Source organism: Phallusia mammillata, chromosome 6, assembly GCF_965637545.1.
Source record: "Phallusia mammillata chromosome 6, kaPhaMamm4.hap1.1, whole genome shotgun sequence".
NCBI lineage: Eukaryota > Metazoa > Chordata > Ascidiacea > Phlebobranchia > Ascidiidae > Phallusia > Phallusia mammillata.
Window position 1 is genome coordinate 27,327,452 of NC_137257.1, and position 21,088 is coordinate 27,348,539.

A 21,088-nucleotide genomic window follows, 5' to 3' on the forward strand; every position below is an offset into this window, starting at 1 on the left:
CTTCCCGATTTGAGGTTTTGTAATCTACCCGTTGGACCTCCATCGTTTACCTTTCAGACGATTGCTTATGAATTTGTTGATATAATTATGTATGTATATGAGATGTTGTAAATCAGTAATGGGGATTTTAAAAATAATTTTTACAACGTAATGTGTTTGTGTGTTTAAAAAGTTTAAAACAGTTTTGTAGTTGTACTGTAATTTTGCAACAATAATGTAAGTTTGTACTGTTTGTTACCATAGTATATTATCAGTTTGTTCACATAAAACACCATGTTTTCAGCTTGCGTGACGCTGTGCAATGGTTGACGCGGTGCAATGACTTTTAAACCTAGATTAACCAAGTAAATTGTAAAACATGCGGTTGTGCTGTATATTTGTGAGTCCAAGTTGTCTTCGAGCAATAAATTGTGTTAAACTGAGCCCTGTGTTAAACCATGTTACCTCGTACAAGCGCGTGTTTGTTAATTGATCAATTGTAACATAATATTTCCGCAGCCATTTTATATCAAATTTCTATTATTAACACATTCGTTTAAATTAAACCTCCGAATGTATTTGGAGAGTTTGGTTTTCAACAACTGCTGAAGAAACGTCAATCAATATCACCACTAGCGGGATTTCTGGGAATTTATTGTTGTGATCAATGTCAGTTCGAGCTCCTTACATTTTTGCTGCGATCAACAATTGGTTTGCAAGCTGTGTTTTTAGTCTAGGCATCCACCACAAAAATACTTTGTTTCGTAATTAAAAACGTCCAGCCATCACTTCTGTGACATTTTGCGTAAATATTTTGTGCACAGAAACTATTTTGTGTAATAATTTCGCACGAGAATGTAAACAGTGGAACAAATATTGAGAACAATTTTATTTTCCGTAACAGGAAGTCTTGCTGACGTGCGGGGCTTGGGAAGTGACAATCATCTGCCTGGTTTGCTAAAAGCGGAAAATACGTTTGGAAACAATTGTGACCGCAGAGGCAGAATTCAGTATTTCGGGTTTAGTAAACAGCCTGCGGTTAATTTTTTACTTTGTTGAGATAGTTCACAGTTTAGAAACAGCCGTTTATTGAGAAAACTTCGCCTGAAAGATTTAGAAATAATGATGCACCACTTCGTGAAAAGGTAAGCGACCAAATCATCTTTAACATAAAGTATATTATGAGATCAAGCTCAGGGAAGACGCAGGTTCAAGTTTGTCACTCATGTATTTCTTTACAAATCCGCTGTTATGTTTTTTCAGAGATCTCATCGTGATGATTATTGCTGCAACCTTGATTTGGTTCATCGCACCGGCTCTGTGCCAAGCAGGGAGTAAGTTTAAATTATGATTTGATCAACAAACTACCGCCTTAAGTAAAATGTATGCTTTATATGTTTTATTATTGATTTAAATTCTGCTGTCTTTTAAAATGGTTCTTTCATAGCGCATAGCCAATCCCTGTAATGCAAATATAAAACGACCCACAATTATATGTTTGTGATTGTTAATTGCAGATTTTACTTGCGATGATGGGGGAGTGGTTGACTCAAGGTACTTTTGCGATTGTTATACTAACTGCAGAGACAGAAGCGACGAGAAACAGGTCACATTTTCCACCTACCCTGCTAACCCATCGTCGAGTTATATCAGGTAAACGTTGTTGGTTATCAAATGCAGTTAATGTTGCTATTGCTGTTATTTGCCGTTTGCTTGCCAGTACAGAAATAAACACTAAACAGAATTTTATAAAATCGTCGTCGTTTTCTAAACCAGCATCTGGCCTCGAAATTCCACAACATGCTTAACCTGTGAAATATAGCAACAGTAAGAGAACGCGACGCGTGTAAACAAGCGAGAATCTAATAATACTTTTTTATTGCAACAACATTTTACTCAAGTTTTATCTATTTAACGCGTGGTGTTGATTTGTCGTTTATTACTTTACTGATTAAACACCCCCCTTATAAACCCGATAGTCCAAATTCTTCACTTTTGATCGTTTACCCTTGAAAATACCGTGATGGGGCGGGGTAAATGCCAGCAACAGTACGAGCATTCGAATTCCAGAATGTTGGATATACTTTAATCTGTGTTTATAAATGTCAAAATATAATGATTTCACTTTCACAGCTGCGACAACACACAAGGCTTTGCATCAACAAATGGTGTGTGTGCGCTACGGAGGCAGGAATATTGCAAGGGAGACATCTCTTGTCGGAATAAAACTCCTTGTGACGTTTGCCCCTCCCACTTTCGCTGTCCGAATTCGACTTGTTTGAAGCGTTCAACTGTGTGTGATGGCGATCCCTGTAATGACTGTCCTGCCTTTCAACACTGGAGTAACGGTTACGGCTTCAAATGTGTCAAGAACAACCGTACGTGCTTACTCCCGCAAATGTTCGTGTGGGACGGCGTACAAGATTGCGATAATGGCTCTGACTTATGCTACACCCCTGAAAATGGCGATGTGAGGTATGTATATGGTTTAGGTCGGTTGTGCTTCATACATCAGCTGAGTTTTGAATACTTTTGCAAGCAAACTTCGATTGGTTATGGCTAAAATAGGAAAAAACACTTACCGCAATCAGTTTTTTTTTGCCGACGTGTTTACAAGACAACCAGTATAAATGATTTTACGTTTGTTTGGTTAATTTGTGGTAATGTGATATTTGAATGACCTTTATTTCGTTTTCAGGGACACCCGTCGTTCCTCCAAAGCCTCGTTCAACAATCAATTGTGCTTCCAGTGCAGAAACGACTCCATGATCATTTCAAGGTCAAGCGTGTGTGATAACGTCATCGATTGTTCTGATATGAGCGACGAATGTAATTGTACTGGGAAAGTCCCCGAAATATGTGACAAAAGTTTTCAAGGTTATCGTCGGTACGTTTACTTGATTGTTTGTAAGCAGACGATTGTTGCATAAACTAATCAATCGTCAACGCGCATCAAGACACCGGTACGCTGTGCCCATTCTATTAAGCTTTTTGTTTAGTTTGTAAAACTAGCAGCGACACGTAACTATTTTTTAACCCAGCTCAGTGGGACGATGCGATTGTTTCGACATTCATGGAGTTTGTCGCAATATAATCGATCCAACCAACGCTTCATGTCCAAAAACAATAGAAGAGGTCTGCAAATCACATGCGCGTTGTGATGGAAATTCCCCGTGCGAACATCTCTGCCCTTCCCACTTCTGGTGTTCGGAATCGGTTTGCTGGGAGCGTTCATCGGTGTGTGATGGCGATCCCTGCAACAACTGCCCTGAGCTGCCCCGACCGAACGGACACGGCTTCAAGTGCATCAGAAACGGTAAAACTTGCACGTTGCCCCAGGAGTTGCTGTTGGACGCCATACAAGACTGCGACGATTCCGCTGATCTCTGCTTCACATCGGTTGATGAAATGATAAAGTGGGATCCCAGGTATGTTATAGCGCTCACAATGCCCGATGTTTCAAAGGTAGTTTTAAAATTAAATATTTCCCCTGCAGGGACATCCGCCGCTTGCCGTCTGTCTCCTTTAATCACTCTTTGTGCTTCCAATGCATGAATGACCCCATGATGATTTCAAGGTCAAGTGTGTGCAATGACGTCATCGATTGTCCTGATATGAGTGATGAGTGTCTTTGTGAGACAAAACAACCAGCAGGTTGCGGAACGGTTTTAATGTAGGTTGAAACACGTATTTTTCGGAATTAGTCTAATGAAACGTCGAACAGTGTACTTATATTGTCACTTTATGTTTCCTTACCTTTATTTCTCCCTTGCTTAACTTTAATTTAACTAAAATAGGAAACTCATAAACATAATACTCTTACATATATTACACTTGACATATATTATTTACACAAAAAAATGATGTTTTGTATAAAAAAGTTTTTGCCTACACGAAACCTGAACATTGCGAGTGCACAGAGCGACCTGCGTAAACCCGAAACGCAGGAAACGCTCGATGGCCAAACGCGCATTTTGGCAATTAAGTCGGTGGTTCTTAACTCGTTATAGGTCATAGACCACCAGTTCAATTAAATGAATATCGTGGACCAGACCGTTGTTAAGTTAGGACAAAGAAAACATCCGCAACAAGTATATGGCTTGAAATGTATTCCTTCAATACAGTGGTTCTCAAACTTTTTCATTATTTTTTCAAAACGGTCCCTTTGCCATTATTGATCCAAATACGGTTTGTGATCACAAACAAGACAAAAAACATAACGATTGTGCGCGAACAATTGCGTTTTTGTTAGTTTTCATTTTATAAAGGCTATTGTTTAGCAATGGAGACAGCGGATCTCTAATTTTACTTTGATTTAAACTTATTCAGTGGCACGAACTGAATAGTGCAGGTAACCTTTTTTGAAACGAGTAAACTCGTAGTTACTGCGACGTAACGTAATAATGCTGTATGTACTGTTTTTAAGGTAGGGTTAGGGTTGGGGTTGGGGTTAGGGTTAGGGTTAGGGTTAGGGTTAGGGTTAGGGTTAGGTTTAGGGTTCAGAGTTTAGGGTTTTGGTTGTGTGTTGGGACGATCGTAACACTTTTCCAGCATTATTTGCGTGTTTTAACGTTAACTGCAGTATTTACGATTTGACGCATAAAAACAGGACAGCTGTAGTATTTTCGACTTACGTCGTACCTATTCTGAGTTTAATCGCACCAAAGAGAGTTACCTGCACTATTTTTAAGTTACGTTGCACGAAAAAAGGTTACCAAGCGAGGTACCAAGCGCACCTAGCGCACCTGTAGTATTCGAAGGCACCCGCTGAGAACCACTAAAGCAGCGCTTCCCAACCGGTGGGCCGCGGCCCACTGGTGGTCCGCGACGTACTTTCTGGTGGGCCGTGAAGCTTTTCAAACCATTACCATACCAATATAGAAGTTAGAAAAAGTTACACAGTTTGTGTGAACGTACTTTCAAATTTAAGCTTTTTTTCGCAAAAGTATAATATTATTCACTATGAAAGCCGCATAAGATTTCACGTCAAACAAAGCTTTATTACACAAACAAACTGCAATTGTCGCGTCACAACAGTTGTATTAGTTGTAAAATCTTGAAGCTATAACTGTCTTTGTAAGCTTTATTTGGTCTTTGCGTAGCTACAAAATGAACAGTTTTGTCGCAATATTAAACGGTGGTCCGCCAAAAAATTTTTTTTTTAAATGGGCCGCGAGCTGGAAAAGGTTGGGACGCACTGCACTAAAGTAAGTGGTCGTGTGATTATTTACAGTGGGAATGTGAGTGCTGAGGTCGACTGTTCCACAACCAGCAATATTACGAAGGGCGGGTGGAAATGTAGAAAGGTGAGTAAAATGGCAATTACGTTCGGGTGAATTTAACTGTTTAACGTTGTTCAATAAATATGTGAGTGGGGTAATTGAAATGCGGTGCTACGTTTAAGTGATATCAACTAACACCATATCTTTCTGATTTGTGCAAAACAGACCTGACATGTGTAATATTTTGTTTAACTAACGCGATATCTTGTTTTGCATGTATCCACAAACTGTACGTGTGAACAACCAACAATAGTACGTAAGTTATTACTATCCATAGAACGAAACAGACCTGACATGTGTGATATTTTGTTTAACTAACGCGATATCTTATTTTGCATGTGTCTGCAAACTGTACGTGTGAACAACCAACAATAGAACGTAAGTTATTACTATCCACAGAACGAAACAGACCTGACATGTGTGATATTTTGTTTAACTAACGCGATATCTTATTTTGCATGTGTCTGCAAACTGTACATGTGAACAACCAACAATAGGAGGTAAGTTGTTACTATCTATAGGACGAAACAGACCTGACATGTGTGATATTTTGTTTAACTTACGCGATATCTTGTTTTGCATGTATCCACAAACTGTACGTGTGAACAACCAACAATAGCTGGTAAGTTATTACTATCCATAGAACGAAACAGACCTGACATGTGTGATATTTTGTTTAACTAACGCGATATCTTATTTTGCATGTGTCTGCAAACTGTACATGTGAACAACCAACAATAGGAGGTAAGTTGTTACTATCTATAGGACGAAACAGACCTGACATGTGTAATATTTTGTTTAACTAACGCGATATCTTGTTTTGCATGTATCCACAAACTGTACGTGTGAACAACCAACAATAGCTGGTAAGTTATTACTATCCATAGAACGAAACAGACCTGACATGTGTGATATTTTGTTTAACTAACGCGATATCTTATTTTGCATGTGTCTGCAAACTGTACGTGTGAACAACCAACAATAGAACGTAAGTTATTACTATCCACAGAACGAAACAGACCTGACATGTGTGATATTTTGTTTAACTAACGCGATATCTTATTTTGCATGTGTCTGCAAACTGTACGTGTGAACAACCAACAATAGCTGGTAAGTTATTACTATCCACAGAACGAAACAGACCTGACATGTGTGATATTTTGTTTAACTAACGCGATATCTTATTTTGCATGTGTCTGCAAACTGTACATGTGAACAACCAACAATAGGAGGTAAGTTGTTACTATCCACAGAACGAAACAGACCTGACATGTGTGATATTTTGTTTAACTAACGCGATATCTTATTTTGCATGTGTCTGCAAACTGTACGTGTGAACAACCAACAATAGCTGGTAAGTTATTACTATCCACAGAACGAAACAGACCTGACATGTGTGATATTTTGTTTAACTAACGCGATATCTTATTTTGCATGTGTCTGCAAACTGTACATGTGAACAACCAACAATAGCGGGTAAGTTGTTACTATCCATAGGACGAAACAGACCTGACATGTGTAATATTTTGTTTAACTAACGCGATATCTTGTTTTGCATGTATCCACAAACTGTACGTGTGAACAACCAACAATAGCTGGTAAGTTATTACTATCCATAGAACGAAACAGACCTGACATGTGTGATATTTTGTTTAACTAACGCGATATCTTATTTTGCATGTGTCTGCAAACTGTACGTGTGAACAACCAACAATAGAACGTAAGTTATTACTATCCATAGAACGAAACAGACCTGACATTTGTGATATTTTGTTTAACTAACGCGATATCTTATTTTGCATGTGTCTGCAAACTGTACGTGTGAACAACCAACAATAGGACGTAAGTTGTTACTATCTATAGGACGAAACAGACCTGACATGTGTGATATTTTGTTTAACTTACGCGATATCTTGTTTTGCATGTGTCGACAAACTGTACATGTGAACAACCAACAATAGCTGGTAAGTTATTACTATCCATAGAACAAAACATACCTGACATTTGGGATATTTTGTTTAACTAACGCGATATCTTATTTTGCATGTGTCTGCAAACTGTACGTGTGAACAACCAACAATAGTACGTAAGTTATTACTATCCACAGAACGAAACAGACCTGACATGTGTGATATTTTGTTTAACTAACGCGATATCTTATTTTGCATGTGTCTGCAAACTGTACATGTGAACAACCAACAATAGGAGGTAAGTTGTTACTATCTATAGAACGAAACAGACCTGACATGTGTGATATTTTGTTTAACTTACGCGATATCTTGTTTTGCATGTGTCTGCAAACTGTACATGTGAACAACCAACAATAGCTGGTAAGTTATTACTATCCACAGAACGAAACAGACCTGACATGTGTGATATTTTGTTTAACTAACGCGATATCTTATTTTGCATGTGTCTGCAAACTGTACATGTGAACAACCAACAATAGGAGGTAAGTTGTTACTATCTATAGGACGAAACAGACCTGACATGTGTGATATTTTGTTTAACTTACGCGATATCTTGTTTTGCATGTGTCTGCAAACTGTACATGTGAACAACCAACAATAGCTGGTAAGTTATTACTATCCACAGAACGAAACAGACCTGACATGTGTGATATTTTGTTTAACTAACGCGATATCTTATTTTGCATGTGTCTGCAAACTGTACATGTGAACAACCAACAATAGGAGGTAAGTTGTTACTATCTATAGGACGAAACAGACCTGACATGTGTGATATTTTGTTTAACTTACGCGATATCTTGTTTTGCATGTGTCGACAAACTGTACATGTGAACAACCAACAATAGCGGGTAAGTTATTACTATCCATAGAACAAAACACACCTGACATTTGGGATATTTTGTTTAACTAACGCAATATCTCGTTTTGCATGTGTCCACAAACTGTACGTGTGAACAACCAACAATAGCGGGTAAGTTATTACTATCCATAGAACGAAACAGACCTGACATGTGTGATATTTTGTTTAACTAACGCGATATCTTGTTTTGCATGTATCCACAAACTGTACATGTGAACAACCAACAATAGCTGGTAAGTTATTACTATCCATAGAACGAAACAGACCTGACATGTGTGATATTTTGTTTAACTAACGCGATATCTTATTTTGCATGTGTCTGCAAACTGTACGTGTGAACAACCAACAATAGAACGTAAGTTATTACTATCCACAGAACGAAACAGACCTGACATGTGTGATATTTTGTTTAACTAACGCGATATCTTATTTTGCATGTGTCTGCAAACTGTACATGTGAACAACCAACAATAGTACGTAAGTTGTTACTATCTATAGGACGAAACAGACCTGACATGTGTGATATTTTGTTTAACTTACGCGATATCTTGTTTTGCATGTGTCGACAAACTGTACATGTGAACAACCAACAATAGCTGGTAAGTTATTACTATCCATAGAACAAAACATACCTGACATTTGGGATATTTTGTTTAACTAACGCAATATCTTGTTTTGCATGTGTCTGCAAACTGTACATGTGAACAACCAACAATAGGAGGTAAGTTGTTACTATCTATAGGACGAAACAGACCTGACATGTGTGATATTTTGTTTAACTTACGCGATATCTTGTTTTGCATGTGTCTGCAAACTGTACATGTGAACAACCAACAATAGCGGGTAAGTTATTACTATCCACAGAACGAAACAGACCTGACATGTGTGATATTTTGTTTAACTAACGCGATATCTTATTTTGCATGTGTCTGCAAACTGTACATGTGAACAACCAACAATAGGAGGTAAGTTGTTACTATCTATAGGACGAAACAGACCTGACATGTGTGATATTTTGTTTAACTAACGCGTTATCTTGTTTTGCATGTGTCGACAAACTGTACATGTGAACAACCAACAATAGAACGTAAGTTATTACTATCCATAGAACGAAACAGACCTGACATGTGTGATATTTTGTTTAACTAACGCGATATCTTGTTTTGCATGTGTCCACAAACTGTACATGTGAACAACCAACAATAGAACGTAAGTTATTACTATCCATAGAACGAAACAGACCTGACATGTGTGATATTTTGTTTAACTAACGCGATATCTTGTTTTGCATGTGTCGACAAACTGTACATGTGAACAACCAACAATAGAACGTAAGTTATTACTATCCATAGAACGAAACAGACCTGACATGTGTGATATTTTGTTTAACTAACGCGATATCTTATTTTGCATGTGTCCTCAAACTGTACGTGTGAACAACCAACAATAGCTGGTAAGTTATTACTATCCATAGAACGAAACAGACCTGACATGTGTGATATTTTGTTTAACTAACGCGATATCTTGTTTTGCATGTGTCTGCAAACTGTACATGTGAACAACCAACAATAGAACGTAAGTTATTACTATCCATAGAACGAAACAGACCTGACATGTGTGATATTTTGTTTAACTAACGCGATATCTTATTTTGCATGTGTCCTCAAACTGTACGTGTGAACAACCAACAATAGCTGGTAAGTTATTACTATCCATAGAACGAAACAGACCTGACATGTGTGATATTTTGTTTAACTAACGCGATATCTTGTTTTGCATGTGTCTGCAAACTGTACATGTGAACAACCAACAATAGAACGTAAGTTATTACTATCCATAGAACGAAACAGACCTGACATGTGTGATATTTTGTTTAACTAATGCGATATCTTGTTTTGCATGTGTCCACAAACTGTACATGTGAACAACCAACAATAGAACGTAAGTTATTACTATCCACAGAACGAAACAGACCTGACATGTGTGATATTTTGTTTAACTAACGCGATATCTTATTTTGCATGTGTCTGCAAACTGTACATGTGAACAACCAACAATAGGAGGTAAGTTGTTACTATCTATAGGACGAAACAGACCTGACATGTGTGATATTTTGTTTAACTAACGCGATATCTTATTTTGCATGTGTCTGCAAACTGTACGTGTGAACAACCAACAATAGAACGTAAGTTATTACTATCCACAGAACGAAACAGACCTGACATGTGATATTTTGTTTAACTAACGCGATATCTTGTTTTGCATGTGTCGACAAACTGTACATGTGAACAACCAACAATAGCTGGTACGTTATTACTATCCACAGAACAAAACATACCTGACATTTGGGATATTTTGTTTAACTAACGCGATATCTTGTTTTGCATGTGTCCACAAACTGTACGTGTGAACAACCAACAATAGCGGGTAAGTTATTACTATCCATAGAACGAAACAGACCTGACATGTGTGATATTTTGTTTAACTAACGCGATATCTTATTTTGCATGTGTCTGCAAACTGTACGTGTGAACAACCAACAATAGCTGGTAAGTTATTACTATCCATAGAACGAAACAGACCTGACATGTGTGATATTTTGTTTAACTAACGCGATATCTTATTTTGCATGTGTCTGCAAACTGTACGTGTGAACAACCAACAATAGCGGGTAAGTTATTACTATCCATAGAACGAAACAGACCTGACATGTGTGATATTTTGTTTAACTAACGCGATATCTTATTTTGCATGTGTCTGCAAACTGTACGTGTGAACAACCAACAATAGCTGGTAAGTTATTACTATCCATAGAACGAAACAGACCTGACATGTGTGATATTTTGTTTAACTAACGCGATATCTTATTTTGCATGTGTCTGCAAACTGTACGTGTGAACAACCAACAATAGAACGTAAGTTATTACTATCCATAGAACGAAACAGACCTGACATGTGTGATATTTTGTTTAACTAACGCGATATCTTGTTTTGCATGTGTCGACAAACTGTACGTGTGTACAACCAACAATAGGACGTAAGTTACTACTATCCATAGACCAAAATAGACTTGACATGTGTAATATTTTGTTTAACTAACGCGATATCTTGTTTTGCATGTGTCCACAAACTGTACATGTGAACAACCAACAATAGTACGTAAGTTATTACTATCCATAGAACAAAACATACCTGACATTTGGGATATTTTGTTTAACTAACGCAATATCTTATTTTGCACGTGTCGACAAACTGTACATGTGAACAACCAACAACAGCTGGTAAGTTATTACTATCCATAGAACAAAACATACCTGACATTTGGGATATTTTGTTTAACTAACGCGATATCTTGTTTTGCATGTGTCCACAAACTGTACGTGTGAACAACCAACAATAGCGGGTAAGTTATTACTATCCATAGAACGAAACAGACCTGACATGTGTGATATTTTGTTTAACTAACGCGATATCTTATTTTGCATGTGTCTGCAAACTGTACGTGTGAACAACCAACAATAGCTGGTAAGTTATTACTATCCATAGAACGAAACAGACCTGACATGTGTGATATTTTGTTTAACTAACGCGATATCTTATTTTGCATGTGTCTGCAAACTGTACGTGTGAACAACCAACAATAGCGGGTAAGTTATTACTATCCATAGAACGAAACAGACCTGACATGTGTGATATTTTGTTTAACTAACGCGATATCTTATTTTGCATGTGTCTGCAAACTGTACGTGTGAACAACCAACAATAGAACGTAAGTTATTACTATCCATAGAACGAAACAGACCTGACATGTGTGATATTTTGTTTAACTAACGCGATATCTTGTTTTGCATGTGTCCACAAACTGTACGTGTGAACAACCAACAATAGTACGTAAGTTATTACTATCCATAGAACAAAACAGACCTGACATGTGTGATATTTTGTTTAACTAACGCAATATCTTATTTTGCACGTGTCGACAAACTGTACATGTGAACAACCAACAACAGCTGGTAAGTTATTACTATCCATAGAACAATACACACCTGACATTTGGGATATTTTGTTTAACTAACGCAATATCTCGTTTTGCATGTGTCCACAAACTGTACATGTGAACAACCAACAATAGCTGGTAAGTTATTACTATCCATAGAACGAAACAGACCTGACATGTGTGATATTTTGTTTAACTAACGCGATATCTTGTTTTGCATGTGTCTGCAAACTGTACGTGTGAACAACCAACAATAGAACGTAAGTTATTACTATCCATAGAACGAAACAGACCTGACATGTGTGATATTTTGTTTAACTAACGCGATATCTTGTTTTGCATGTGTCTGCAAACTGTACGTGTGAACAACCAACAATAGCGGGTAAGTTATTACTATCCATAGAACGAAACAGACCTGACATGTGTGATATTTTGTTTAACTTACGCGATATCTTGTTTTGCATGTGTCTGCAAACTGTACGTGTGAACAACCAACAATAGCGGGTAAGTTATTAATATCCATAGAACGAAACAGACCTGACATGTGTGATATTTTGTTTAACTTACGCGATATCTTGTTTTGCATGTGTCTGCAAACTGTACGTGTGAACAACCAACAATAGCGGGTAAGTTATTACTATCCATAGAACGAAACAGACCTGACATGTGTGATATTTTGTTTAACTAACGCAATATCTTGTTTTGCACGTGTCGACAAACTGTACATGTGAACAACCAACAATAGCTGGTAAGTTATTACTATCCATAGAACAATACACACCTGACATTTGGGATATTTTGTTTAACTAACGCAATATCTCGTTTTGCATGTGTCCACAAACTGTACATGTGAACAACCAACAACAGCTGGTAAGTTATTACTATCCATAGAACAATACACACCTGACATTTGGGATATTTTGTTTAACTAATGCAATATCTCGTTTTGCATGTGTCTGCAAACTGTACGTGTGAACAACCAACAATAGCGGGTAAGTTATTACTATCCATAGAACGAAACAGACCTGACATGTGTGATATTTTGTTTAACTAACGCAATATCTTGTTTTGCACGTGTCCACAAACTGTGCGTGTGAATTACCAACAATCAATTTAACATTTATATTTGTCGTTTAGTGGAAACGTTTCAGCAACGAGCTGTTGTGTGACGGGAAACGGTATTGTCCGTATCAAATTCGCAATGCTGATCAAGGAAGCTTCATCCACGATGAGGATGCTCGACTCTGCGCGCATCGTAAACATTGCCCAACAACAAACGATCGTCTCAACATTCCTCAATCCAAAGTTTGCGATGGCGTTGTGGATTGCAAAGACGGAAGTGACGAAACCGTGGTAGAAATACCTGGAAAGTTTCGTTCAAAAATTTGCAATGGTTTTATTGATTGCATAGACGGAAGTGACGAATATTCGGAAACTTGCACAAAACAAGGAAGGGTCAATTGTTCCGCGTTAAATGGAGCTAAAGTATGTTCGCATCTGTGGATTATAATAACACCCCTACTTTGTTTATCATTGCAAGATAGGCCCATGGGTTCATCTTATATGTTAATGTGTTTAGGTTTCCATAAGTAAATCAGAGATTTGTGATTTTACGATAAACTGTGATGATGAAAGCGACGAAACTAACTGCACGAGTGACGGGAGGTTCTATTGCGAAAACAAACAACCTTTGTTTGTGAAGAAGGAAAAGGTTTTTAATTATTTTAAATAATTATCTTATTATAGCAGTTTTAATACAATATGCCACTGACAGAAATTCAATGGATTTGGCGACTGTTCAGACTGGAGCGACGAATGTCCAACGAAGTCAAACAGAGCAAATGAAAACGTTTTCTCCTCGCGATACGAACTGATCGCTAACCCGGTGTTACGAACTGTTGTGTGGATAATGGCGTTTCTCGCAATCTTTGGAAACCTGGTAAATTTGTAATGCTTAGCTGAAACAAAGTTCGGCGTTCTAAGTTCCTGATAAACTAGGTGGTTTTGTATATAACGTTTTGGTTTCCTTTATTTTCAGGTGGTCATGGTTACTGAGATTAAGCTGTTGGTGACGACAGAATCACAATCGGCCTCATTTCAAACCAACCATTTTCTTGTCTTGAATCTGTCGATTTCCGACCTGCTCATGGGAGTTTATCTGCTCATGCTCGGCGGTGCTGGTGTTCAATATTCTGGAAACTACTGTGCCAACGACCTTGTTTGGAGATCAAGCCGGGCGTGCAATTCAATGGGCATTTTGGTTTTGCTTTCCAGCGAAACATCAGTAATTACAATGGTCCTACTGACAGCGTTTCGACTTTATGCTGTGAAAAACGTGAGTATTTTTTAATATATGTGTGCTCTGGTGTTTGCAGAAAGCAACTTATGTTTTGCAGCCGTTTAATGCGCCATATTTCCCCAAACTGAAGATCATTATCCTTGCTATCATCTTATCTTGGACAATTTCATTCACACTGGCTTTTATTCCTCTCACGTCCCAATTTCAACATTTGTTTGAAACCAAAGCGTGGATGAAAGAAAATCCGTTCTTCAAGAGTCATGTCGTTGACTTTTCAAGTAAGCGATTATAACACATGTGTCTATTAACCGTTTCTTCCGTCGTGTGTTTTCGTGCAGGCATGGACACTTTCATGAGACGGTTTGTAAAGTTTCGACACAATTTTACCATCAACGACGACTTCCAGGCACTCGATGGCGCACTTCTAAGGGCACAAAATATTTATTCTTGGGCGGATTTTGTGGATATTCTTGAAGATTATAACTACACTGAACTGTTTGACATTACAGGATATTTAGGGTATGTAGTTACAAGCAAATTGGATTATAATAGTTGTTGCTGTATTGAATGTTTTTCTCAGGTACTACAGCACCAACAGTGTTTGCATCAGTAAACTTTACGTGACACCGACCGACAAGGCTTGGCCATTTTCACTTGCCATCATCACTCTAAACTTCGTGGCTTTTATGTTTGTTGCTGTGGCGTACATTTGGATTTACAAGAGGTCGGCTGCCAGTGGCAGGCAAGTGAATGAGAGGGCCCGAAATGCGAGAGCTGAAAAGCAGAACCAAGGTAAATCCGATAAGCGCAACTTAAATTTTGCTCCTAACTTCTGGTGTTTGTTGCAGAAATGCAAAAGAAAATCATCCGGCTGGTCTTTACTGATTTCTTCTGCTGGGTGCCAATCTCAATCATGGCTTTCCTGAACTTCGGTGGAACAACTGTACCTCCAGTGATTTACGCAGTGTCAGCAATAATCCTGCTTCCCATCAACAGCTCTCTCAACCCTCTCATCTACTCCAACGCCCCGAAAATGTTGTACGATCGAGTTCGGAAGCGTTTACATGACGTCCGACGACGTCAACAGCCACATGACAACCGACGAGTTAACGTGGCAGTTGTGGCTGAAGCCGCCCTCTGACAATTAAACGACAAGCGACAAACATGATTGACAAGCCAAACGGCTAAACCGCACAAACCATTTATTGTGCGGCATGTACATATTTGTTGTAATTTTTAGTTGTTTGCGAATATTTCGCAATTACGGGGTTCTTTGATCCTTTTTGCTATTTTTTGTAAAACTGGGGGTCAAATACATGGTATTGTTTTTTTGCAAAATTTTGTTACAATGTGACTGCTGGGAACTGGCATTTACTGTTACTGTTCATTTACCAAATCCCGGATTAGAGGCAGGTGTTTAAACCCGTTGTTTAATTTTCAGAATATCATTATTTTGAAACAATCATACAATGCTGTAAAGCACACCGCGGCAGAGTTTGGCGCAGTAAACCCGAAAGATATTAAAATCAAAACGCTAGTTTATCATTGTACGGCGAGCCGGACTATTAGTGATTGGGTTTTTAAAACCAGCCTAGAAGTTTGAACTCTGCCGTGTTTAGGTCGAAATTTAACTTTTTGTTCTGCAACAAAATGATAAGCTTAAAAAGTATTAAGCAAACTGGAATGTACAAACAGTTGTGACACTAAAACGCTGATGTTTATCAGAATCTCAGGAAAGTTGTGACCGTTTGGTCGAATGAATTCAAGTGATTGACCGAAATTGAGTTTTTTTTTAACTTTTAGATTTGAATTCCGCGCAAACGTAACAAGCAAAACGTTTCACGAAAAAATACCCTTCAAAGTTGTCTGACTGTTTGTATGAAGTGTTGTAAATCACGTGGGATAGATTAGCACGTGATCATGGCGGACCGCGGTCCCCAAAGGGCAACTTGATCAAAGCCAACTGATCAATTAGTTTCGCCCTAACACCATTTCTTTGTTTCTTATGAACACCAGAAATTGTAGCTGTAATGCTTGCGGAAGGCAACGACAGGAGAAGGAATGAAAACAGAGTTTGATGCGCGAACGTGAACACAAAGTGCCAGGGAAAAATACTTCAAAGTACATAAAGGTATAACAATGGCGAATAGAAGATAAACAAATCAAAAACAAAACGTAAACGTGGAAAGAAACAGAGAAATTGCTCTAAAAACATGTTTTTATAAGTTACTAAAAACAAGCTTGTAACGGTTGGGAAGCACTGTTATGGTAAATACATTTTACTGAGCTATAAACAAACTCACAACGACAATTGCTAAAACAGATTTTGAAGTGCGTCACACGAATCAAGTCTGTGCTAATCATGTTTATGCGAAATCATCTGACACAAGTCAGTGTTTGATTCTGTTGTCATTTCTTTCCACTGTTAGTAAACCAAGAGTTGTTTCGTCCCTGAGGGGGCGATTGTTCGGTCAAAACGCGCGGTAAAGTGATTAAGTAAATGTTGCCCGAAAACTCCACAGGCAGAAAGATTGGGACTACAGGTGTTTGAAGGATCTTTTTCCGAGGCGATGATTGGTCGGTCAAACCACGTGACATTAAGCAATCAAGGCCCGATAACTCCACAGGCAATTTGCGCGCAGAATTGTGGACTCCAAACCTGACTTGCAGGGGCGCTGAGGTTGATATAAAAGGCAAACAGCTGATTTGTAGCGTTAAAAGCACGTTTTGCTGGAAGCGGATGGAGGAAGCCAAGCTACAGGTTCGTCGTTGTTACTGGATTTTGTGATTACAAAAACACGCCTTAAGTTTAGGGACCAGAACCATGTTTTGCTATTTTGTTTTTCTTTGTTGCATTTCTCTTTTACGTATTTACTCCCAACTTTTTTCACACGACGGCGCGCCAATGACGTCATTTTCTGAAAAGCAACCCAACTTCGAAACCCGTATGCATTGTTGCACGATGCGTTTTAAGCATTGTTGATTTGTGTGCAGCTGAGTGGAGACGACGGGATAAGGAAGCGACGATGATCGGATCCATGGAGCGGTTGGATTCCTGGCTTGTCCGCAATACAATCGTGATGACGTAAGATGACTCGGCAAACCAGCGACACCATAATATGGATTTGTCCTGAGTGGAACCGACATTTCAACTTTAAGGTAATTGCACTATATATATATAACGACCATTTTCATTATATATATATATAACGACCATTTTTATTATATATTTATAACGACCATTTTTAATACTTATAGTTGTAAAATATACGACGTGTTGAGGATTTTTATAATTTATATTTCGCTTTATCCACCAGTTTTAAATCCTTCAAAGACATTAGAAAGAGGTATTAAACTCGTTTATTTGCGAATTTCTTTTTCTGACTTCAATTATAAAACTAGCTTTTCAACTAACTGCATAAAATCGTACTTAATTATTTTCACTTTTTTCACTTTTTTAAACGTAGTTTTTGGTGGTGTACAGTTTCTTTACGATATCAGAAATTTTTAAGGCCGTAATTTTTTAAATAGAATGTTTGTATAAAAAACATTAGTTATTGACATTATCGCTTTGTTTTCAGATTGTGTTTTTAGTGCGTCAGTACATTTTCTTCGTTTCAAGACTGGGATCAAAATGTCATCGTACAAAAGTGAGTGTTTTTCAAATAATATTTTGCAGCAATTTTAGATCAATTTTCTATTATTAACACAACCGTTTAAATTAAACCACCAATGTTGGATTGGAAATTTTCGTTGCGCAATAACTGCCGAGGAAACGTCCATCAATATTAACACCAGTGGGATTTCCTGGGAATTTATTGTAGTGACAAATGTCAGTTCGAGCTGCAAACATGCGATCTGCAATTGGTTTGCCGAGAAAGAAAATCGGTTCTTCAACACCTATTCCGTATTTTGCCTCGATTTAATCACGTGACGTTCGGCTGGTAAAACCTATTAGCATAAAAACATGTTGATATTTTGTAAGCAGTTGGTTCCTTAAATTGAATAAACGTTGTAAAAACATTAGCTTACTAATGTGCTGTAGTTTGTTAAAATACTTCTTTTTCTAATTTTAGAAATCGTGAAATGTGTTTTGTCTGTGCACCTGGCCCGCGTATGAGTGTCTCCTGTCGCGAACGTACTTGAGCTACATGCGAAATGCGACGTATCTTCCACCGTCACGCTTTCTGACCACATCCACCCGTTGTTGCTGCCACGATGGCGTCGACGATTACGTCATCACGTGAGTGACGTGAAACCGATGTTATGACGTGTTTGTAAGGGTTTTAACCGGAGTTTCTATACATGGGAAGGATTGTTAATAAAGTCACGAAAATATTGGTGACTATTTTACGGCACAAAACATCGCACGTCGTTTAGTCCTTGTTTGGACGTACGTGATTTAAAAGTAATTGTGACGCAACAGAGTCGATCTTAGTAAAAAAAAAATATTGCAAAATTTGGAGCTGAAATACTTTTTAAACACTTTAAGGCAAAACCGAGTTTCCTAAACTAAAAGCGAAAAATGTCAGTTATACCGTTTAACTTTCCTGTTAACCATTGAAAATTTTAAAAATTGTCGCATTCTAAAAGTTCCTTATATGTTCGCAATAAGATCCTCAGTACACAGTATTACGAGCTGTGGTTTTAATGTTTTCAGGTTGAACTGATTTGTGCAGCGATGGAACGCGACCCAGTGACGCAAAGGGATCTGAAACTTCTGCAATTTATCACCTCTCTTTCTGTCCTCTTGGAGGCGCTAAGGCGTCGGTTGATAAAAATCCCTGATGTGGAAGGATTGCTCACTCCACTATCAGGTGATGGTTGATTAAGAGAGAGAGTTGAGTTTATTTCGCGTGGTGAACAGAGCGACAATATTTGCACTAAAACAATCGCCAAGCCGGAAATAACTGCGCAACGTTAAGACGTTATGGAGCGCAATACAGTGAAGGGAACAATTGGTGGGTCATGATTAATCCAGCTGCAGGTACACTGTATCGTGGAGCGTTATGTGACAGGGACTCACAAGAAAGTGAGTTTGGTGCATTGTGGTAAACACGACCGGGGGAAGACTTCCTTATTTTACCAAATGTTAATGTAAACATTTGTGGCCTCGTCAGTTCATGCAGAGAAATATAAACCGGTTATAAAGCGATTAACGACTGGATTGTGCGGTTATAATAAAGCGTTACTTACAATCAACTTTGTTGTTTGTTGTTTTATTTTCATGCTCTGGGCGGGCAAAGTCTGAATGCGTCATGCTCGCAATAAGTCCGCCGTCAAACTGCCTGTTTTTATTGTAAGTCGGAATTGACAACAGCTGCCGATAACAACGTTGCCAAAACGCTCGGATATGTTTACAACAGGGGTCGGCAACATTTGGCACGCGAGTAGTAGGAAGATGGTCCGTAGATTCTCCAGTTCCGTGCAAGACATCCGGTTACCTTGACCTTGACCTTGAAGACGTCTTAAGACTTCCGCAGGAAGTCTTGGCTACACGTCTTGGTTTCCGACTTCCCCATCTTGAAGACGTCTTGAAGATGCGGATTTCCCCATTCTTGAAGATGAGGACTTTTCCTGACTTCCGAAGGAAGTCTTACCTTGGTGAAAGTATCCGGTGACGTTGCAGGTGTTTCTTGGAATTTCAAAGGCTGTGTAAGACTTGCGCAAGACCTGTTTATTACCTGGAATTTCAAAGGATGTGTAAGACTTGCGCAAGTTTTTGACGTACTGGAATTTCAAAGGAATTGCGCACGTTTTTGACGTAGTCAAAAAGATGTATTTGTTTGTTTGTTTGTTTGTTGCAAGAAAGTGGGTCATGACTTTCATAAAAAAAAAAAACAACCGAGTTAGTAAACCCGCCAATAGTTACGTCATAGGCTTTTTACTCTGCGTTTCTAGTGTCAGCTGTCGTGTTTCACCGGATGAGCGAGCGCGCTCGCGCTCGTTAAATTATAATACAGGTATTGTTCGTTTTTTACGTGGAAAGGAAGTGTCTTTTTTTAAAGACTTGCGCGCAGGTCCGTTTGTGACCAGCACAGCGCCCCGAGAAAACTTATGATAACATTTGGAGTTTCTATGGCTGAGTTAAAAACGCGTCGTCTACCAGCTGTGGTAAATCGCACGGATGAGCGAACGCGCGTCGCGCTCGATTGCGTATCGGATGAGCGGCGCGTCTCGTGTGCGTCGCGGGCTCGCGCGCGGCGTTTCGAATGCGTAATCCCGGCAGAGATTGTTTTTTTCGTTTCGATCTTTTTTATTTCTCTCTCACACACACACACACACACACACACACACACACACACACATAGGTAAGCACAGTTGAAGCAGTTTTTGAAATAGTTGTTGCACGAAGCGATCGTTTGCCCGGTAATTACTTGAAAAACAGTCTACAAATGCGTCAAGCGATATGTCACGCGCCATGGCCATAAGAAACAGGATCACGTAATGGCCGCACACCGTTGAATGAAAGCCTTGCAGTCTGACAGTGTTATAACACCAACGGTCGACGGCGTTCTCGGTCATGAATAAGTAAAAATCAGGATAGAGCATCAAGCCATAGCTGTCGAAATAGATATCCTCTCCATCTTGATTGAAATAAGCTGCCACCCAATGTTCACCTTCTTCGTTTGAGTTGTCTGTGTTAAAAACGAAACCGCAAGGAACTGACTCGGTAATAATGTCTTCTAGTTGATCTTTGGC

The 21,088-nt window shown here is 38.6% G+C and overlaps 1 protein-coding gene and 1 long non-coding RNA gene across 3 annotated transcripts; both read left to right on the top strand.

Annotated features, from left to right (window-relative positions):
• Nucleotides 1-1,101: 1,101 nt before the first annotated feature.
• LOC145234579 (uncharacterized) lies at nt 1,102-15,926 on the top strand. Its single transcript, XM_080099291.1, has 16 exons — nt 1,102-1,124; nt 1,243-1,313; nt 1,497-1,632; nt 2,113-2,454; nt 2,678-2,866; nt 3,021-3,407; nt 3,476-3,652; nt 5,213-5,285; nt 13,225-13,572; nt 13,667-13,798; nt 13,862-14,026; nt 14,126-14,422; nt 14,484-14,664; nt 14,725-14,905; nt 14,967-15,178; nt 15,235-15,926. Exons 1-16 carry the CDS (start codon nt 1,102-1,104, stop codon nt 15,525-15,527), a joined length of 3,207 nt encoding a protein of 1,068 aa, XP_079955417.1. The 3' UTR covers nt 15,528-15,926.
• A 388-nt stretch (nt 15,927-16,314) lies between these two features.
• Nucleotides 16,315-20,366, top strand: LOC145233309 (uncharacterized). Of its 2 annotated transcripts, XR_013861063.1 has the most exons (7): nt 16,315-16,517; nt 16,909-17,147; nt 17,381-17,545; nt 17,968-18,036; nt 18,463-18,629; nt 19,047-19,203; nt 19,753-20,366. It is a non-coding gene; the product is annotated as an uncharacterized LOC145233309 (long non-coding RNA). The 2 variants fall into 2 exon arrangements; XR_013861062.1 differs by lacking the exon at nt 16,315-16,517 and having other exon boundaries at nt 16,832-17,147.
• Nucleotides 20,367-21,088: the final 722 nt, after the last annotated feature.